Raw genomic sequence first — 6092 nt, 5'->3', positions numbered from 1 at the left:
ACATATACGCGTATTTTTTTGTTGAATTTATGCCAACTCAATTGAACTTGAACTTGATTACAAAAACGCTTATACATATAGCATCACCATAATATATATGTATTATGGTTAGAAGTGAGATAAAAGATTAATGGCAAGCTTATCCCAATGTGTGAGAATCTAGTTCATTCATTTAAACTAAAATTCATTCATCCCTCCTTAACTGGTTCCTCTTTCCACAATCTTTTAGTTACCATTATTGCCTTCACTTCAAACAATCAAACATGACCAAAACTTTCTTGTGATGGAGTAACAAGTAGCCACAATAATCACAAACAATACTAAATAATTGAAATTTCACAAACAAAAAAAAAACTCAAAATTGGGTGTGACAAATAAAAAAATAGATAGAACAAATGACAATAGCAGACATATTTAAATCTTATGTTCCAGAAAACTTCATCCGCTTAAACTCTTAACAATCTCCGCGAGCGCAGAATATGTACCGAAAACAGCACAAACAACACCAATTGAGATAATTGTAATGCAGAGTACTGACTGCAGAAAAACACAAAAAAAAAGAAAGTTGAGTTGATGAGTGAATTTGTGGTGTAACAAAAATATCTGATGATGTTTCTTGTAAGATTGTTAACAAAGTATGATTCTATCAAATTCCATTTAATCAATATAGTATGTTTATGCTAGCATTTTGTAGAGGATCCTATAGTGTTATCAATCCAATAGTTTATCATCATCATCATCATCATACCTGAAATCGCGTGACTTTGCCGCGCAAGATTCGTAGGAAACAAGCACAGGGAAGTATCAAAGTCTGTCACCAATGTTAATTCCAGTTAGTTTAATGCTTCAAGCTATTAGTACAAAGAAAAGGAACAGATTAAACTGAAGAAAACTTACAACAAGCATTGTGAGTGAAGATCCAATCAATGACATTACAAGACCTGCAAGATAATCATAATCATGATAATACAATTTTTTTGTAACAGCAGAGTGATTTGTTGATCTGAGAAGTTAATGCCGTTCATCCTAATCACATTTTCCCTTTATTTGTTAGTTACGCATATTAGTTGGCTTGCTTAGATTCTGTTACGAAAATTTTCTTTACAAAATCTTGAAAACAGAAGACAGAGAAAGCGAAATTGAAAAGCAAATAGGCCTGGTTTTGTAAGCAAATTCTCTTGGTAGTAAAGGAAGCATAAAGACTCACCGAAAAAAGGAACAGAAAGGCCAATAATGAGGGTTGAAACTACTAGCCCTGTTCTGATGAAGATGGAATATAGGAAAGACTTGGCATGGCTTGATGGTATCAACTCTTCTAGACTCATTGCTACTGGAGATATAGTCAATGCATACGTGATGCGAGTTAAGCGAAAACATCCTTCTTCGCCAAGAAAATGCAATAGAAGTGAAGTATCATAAATCCGAAATTTAAAGGGCTTCCTAAGAAGCATAAATGTTGAAATATTCATATGGAAAATGTGAAAGGATATTTGGTAAATGGATTAACCACCTGCAAAAGTACAAGTAACAGATAAGATAGTTAGCACATAGCAGTTGATATGCGATGAAATCGACTTAGTTAATGGCGCTCGAACGAGAACAGAGTAGAATGTAGAGTGTGCATACCGTAGTCCAGACAGCAATCTTGGTAGCAACCATTTCTTTGGGCATGTTAAGAGTGAACTGAGACAGAATAGCTTCTCCAAACATTGTGTATCCCATGACAGCCGCTCCGGCATACAGTGCGGTACAGATACCAAAACTATTAAGAAAATAATGATCACAGATTGAGACTTTTATTCCTTTAACAGATATATAACATACCTTGATTTTACTGCTTTCTGCTTCATAGAACAGATTATTCTAGTTTCTTAACACGCTTGTGAATTGTGATTCGTATGTTAAAGACATTAGTATGTTAGTTAGGAATGAATTCATTTTTCCCAGCTAACCAACTTATATCTAACAAACACTATAATATCTCAAGAATCATAAATTATATAACTTGCTAAAGAAAATCCTTGGTTTTTACCATGTTAAGAGCACTGCAGGGAACTGATTTGGATTTGCCATGGATGTATAAATGTTTGGAAACACTGCATGTCCTGAGTAGCAGTATCCATAGAGACCAACAGCAACAGGAAAAGTTGCAAGATTGAGTGTTGTCCCTTTGCTTTGAAAGCCGACATCCTCAATGCCGATCCAGAACAAGCAGATAACCACCAAAACCGACGCAACAACTCCACCGGCTATAACAAACAAGGTAATCATAGGTTACAATATGATTTTTCAAATGATCATAATACCTTTCGAGTATGAATGACTGTTGACAAATGGATCACTGTAATTAGATTCCTTGGAAAGCAAGTCTCACCTGAGATGTAACTGAGAATGCTTAGGTCCCGGAGCATAACAGTTGGTAGAACGGCCAAGGTTGTAATGAGCGCAAACAAAGTATGTGAATCCAATTCGATTCCTCCCAAACTCAAGTGAGCACTTGGAAATAAGGAAGACAAATTGTCACCCTCCAAAATTATATACTCAATGCAACATGCCTGTATGAAGGAAGGAATATTAAAGTAGGCAAAGTAATTTCTATCTGAAAAGAATTGAAGGTAGCTTCTATCTGCTATGAACTTACATACAATTCCACATACAGTACTATCTGCATTCAAGGAAAAAAAATAATAGTTAGCATCAGATTAGAGGTAGCAGATCTTAAACTAGACTATTATCTTTTGTAATAATACTTTGCAGATATTATTTTGAATCTAAGATTCTGTTATCTTACTAGTGAATCTAAAAATTTTGAATCCATAATTGGTTATCTTAACCAAAGTCACAAGCAGGATAATGAAATTCTCAAATATTAACATATGATTCTCCATCTATCAAGGTGTCAAAAGACTTACTGAAATGGCGATACGCCCGGTAGTTCCAAAAGCGGCTTGGCCAATGTCCGGATATGTCTCAATTCCAGGTTCACTATCCAAGCAGGAACGCAAGAGCATCCCGGTATAAAAGGAAATAATTGCAAAAAGGAACAAGATTGAAAGGCCAATCCATCCACCTTCTTTGGCAGCATAAGGTGTAGAAAGGATTCCTACACCACAAAGGACATTTATGCCTGCAAAATCCAAAACAAGATTTGAGTCCATGGTTTATATAGCTTTATGCATTGCATATATATGCATGTTCTGATACCAACATGTCTCAATTTTACACACATCTTATTCTGTTTCAAGTAACTCAAACTTTGGAATTAACTCTTAAATTCTTACTAGTTTATGAGTTAAGTTTTACTATTCAAATTTTTCAGATCAATGTTTCAGAAATGTTAGGAGAAAATGATGTTGACAAGGTGGAATGATTATGAACCATGCTGAGAAGTGATAAATATCACTGGCTAATGTGGTCCCTGCAATCATTCGGAGGGGTTGGTTGAGTTTTGTGGTTGTTGAACTTCTTGAATTACAAATTGCAGCAAAAAGATACACTCCATAATTCATCCAATAAGAAGAGAAAAAAGATACCACTAGTATATTCCATAATTATCCATCCACATCTGCAATTGTGGACACTGTTCTTTGCATATTATCCAGGCTGTTACCTCTTTTTTATGCATGTTTCCTACATTATCTCGATCTTCAACAATGAACAATCATCAATTCTTTAGAACTGAGTTCAATTAGGCCGAGTTTGGAACAAGAGATAGGGCGAGATGTGACACTGAGACGGAGATACTAGTGTGATTCCTTTCAGTCCTACCGAAGAGACTGAAAGCAATCATACTAGTATTTTAAAATATTAACCAAACCGCGCGAAAAGTAACCTAAGTATAGAAACATTTTACTTTTACTTTTTTAAACCAAATTTTAGTTGGATCTAGAAAAAATCTTTCAATCCCATAATAGAAAAAAATCGCAAATCTCTTTTTGTACCTTATCAAATCAATAAAATTGTATCTAGACACATTGATCTGATAATATACCAAAAGGTGATGCTAACATATATATATAAGGAAACTGATGGAATAAACAACAATTCAACCACTTACCATTAAGCACAGCTTGTCCAAAAGAACAATGTCTTGAAATTGGAATTTCATGAGAGACCTTTGATTCCTTCTTAAGGGAAGAAGAAGACCTCCTTGGAGGAATCAAGGCATGAGAGCTACGCCGACGCACGGCCTCATCCTCGGCGGCCACCGGCTGAATCAATGGCTTTGTAACTGATGGAAGTACCTCAGGAGTGTGTCTCCTTGTTAGAGATGTTGAAAGAAAAGAACTGCTTAGTCTTGACAATGAAGGTGTCCCTAGAAATCCAATGTTTGGTGATGGAACACTGCTGTATAGATCAATTGACTGCCTGAAACATTCATCACAATAGAATAAATTAGCATTCAATCGAAAAAACAAAAAACAAAAAACAAATGCCAAGGTTGTTTAATAAATTTTCAACTCTTTTGGCTTAATTACTTGAATAAGATTCTCTCTTTTTCCTTATAGCTGAAACTAGTTAGAAAAGTTAAACACATGAACTGAAAAAAATAAAAAAAGGCACACCAACAAAAAGACTCATGGAATAAAAGGATAGTCCGGTGCATAAGCATCTTGCATTAATACAGGGTCCGGACTCTAAGAAGGGCCGGACCCGAAAGTATAATGTACACAGTCTAACCTGATAATTACATCTGTGGCGGCTGCCTGTTTCCACGGCTTAAACCATGAACTTGAGGTGACACGGAGACAAAGAAGAAAAAAAAAAAGCAGAAATCCAAAGAAAACTGAGAAGAAGGGAGAAGAAAAGAGTTGACCTGTAACTCTGAGGCCATGAGATGTTGTAGGAGCTTGGTTTTCTCTGTGGAAGGTTTTCATTATTTGTGTAACTTGAAGAATCTGAATCATTACCATCACCACCACCACCTTCTACTTTGTTCAAATTCTTATTCTCCTCATCTTCTTCATCACTGTCAATGTAGAAACTGTTCTCTGAAACTGAATTGTTGTTCATCTTTTCCTCCTCAAAACCACCACACAATCAAAACCTGACCCTGAACTATATGTAAAACAGAAAGGAATCTAGAATTAACTAAGTTTCCAACTTGGTATATGTCCAAAATCTTTAACTCTGACTAAATCTTTAACTCTTCATTATGAACCAAATTGGAAAACTACATATATGGTAGGAAATAAATAACATTAAATGAGTTTAATAATTTAATTAACTTTGAAACCTCTCTATAGGATAATCTCAAAGGCCTAATAATTTGTTCGTTACATAAAATTTGCCAGATTTTAAGGGAGGGAAGTTGCTACTTCGTACTTCCTAGTATATATATATATACATCACTGTTTTCAACAACTATGTGTTTTGGGATAAATACAAAACTAAACTGAAAGAAAAGAAAAGAAAACAGAAAAAGGAAGCTGAAAAGGTGTGTTATTCTTCTGAAACCAGAAATTATATGACATGAGTGAATCAGTAATTAAGCACCTTTTAAAGTGTTCTTCTGTCAAGCAGAGAAAAGAAAAGAAAGAAACAAGTTTCTACTTTGCTTTCTCTCTATATGATCATTCACTAATGCTTATTATATTACTTCTTATTAATACTACTATATATATATATGAACAAAGAACAGTTATTTACATTGACACAGAACAGAAGGAACTTTCTCTGCTATTTATTGTGTATCATTGTTGTTTTGTTGAGAGGTACCTTTTTTTTCTACTGTGAAAATTAAACAGCCAAATAAAATCATGACCGTCCATTGTTTTGGAAGAGTAGTTGATCACCATTGATTTTTGTCATAGGACCCATTTTTGTTTTTTCGTTTGTTTGTGTATAAATATATATACATGTTGAAGGTGGTGATTATTATAATTACATGTTGGCCTCAAACTGTGAAACATACTTATCAGATCAGAATATCATTATTGTGAGTTATTCTAATTGTGTAACAAATTATTATACAAATAATACTCAGCAATTCCATTAGCTAACTAACTAAAATATCAGTCAACTTAAACAATTTTTTAAAATTATTAAAAAATAAAACTTTAAATTTTTTAAAATATAATTTAAAACTTGTA

General features: G+C 34.0%; 1 protein-coding gene across 3 annotated transcripts; it reads right to left on the bottom strand.

Moving 5' to 3' along the window:
* LOC107618392 (vacuolar amino acid transporter 1) lies at positions 151-5642 on the bottom strand. 3 transcript variants are annotated; one of them, XM_016320446.2, is made up of 13 exons: positions 5497-5642; positions 4817-5058; positions 4058-4368; positions 2913-3127; positions 2642-2665; positions 2375-2555; positions 2033-2249; positions 1627-1762; positions 1491-1510; positions 1208-1353; positions 898-941; positions 749-811; positions 151-537 (listed from the first exon to the last, which is right to left on the bottom strand). In XM_016320446.2, the coding sequence occupies exons 2-13, from the start codon at positions 5011-5013 to the stop codon at positions 439-441; spliced, it is 1653 nt and encodes a 550-aa protein (XP_016175932.1). In that variant the 5' UTR covers positions 5014-5058; positions 5497-5642; the 3' UTR covers positions 151-438. The 3 variants fall into 3 exon arrangements, with proteins under 3 accessions (XP_016175932.1, XP_016175931.1, XP_016175933.1); XM_016320445.2 differs by having other exon boundaries at positions 4817-5053; positions 5497-5638; XM_016320447.2 differs by lacking the exon at positions 5497-5642 and adding an exon at positions 5319-5452 and having other exon boundaries at positions 4817-5053.

This window comes from Arachis ipaensis, chromosome B09, assembly GCF_000816755.2.
Source record: "Arachis ipaensis cultivar K30076 chromosome B09, Araip1.1, whole genome shotgun sequence".
Taxonomy (NCBI): Eukaryota; Viridiplantae; Streptophyta; class Magnoliopsida; order Fabales; family Fabaceae; genus Arachis; species Arachis ipaensis.
The sequence above is the reverse complement of the archived record's forward strand: the minus strand, read 5'-3'. Positions and strand labels throughout refer to the sequence as shown.

Excerpts from the sequence above, each read along its gene's own strand:
- LOC107618392 (XM_016320446.2), bottom strand. The coding sequence starts at position 5,013 with ATGAACAACAATTCAGTTTCAGAGAACAGTTTCTACATTGACAGTGAT. Across the intron at positions 2,666-2,912 it reads CCGGGCGTATCGCCATTTCA|ATAGTACTGTATGTGGAATT; the intron begins GTAAGTCTTTTG and ends CCTTGAATGCAG. Across the intron at positions 1,511-1,626 it reads AGATTGCTGTCTGGACTACG|GTGGTTAATCCATTTACCAA; the intron begins GTATGCACACTC and ends GTACTTTTGCAG.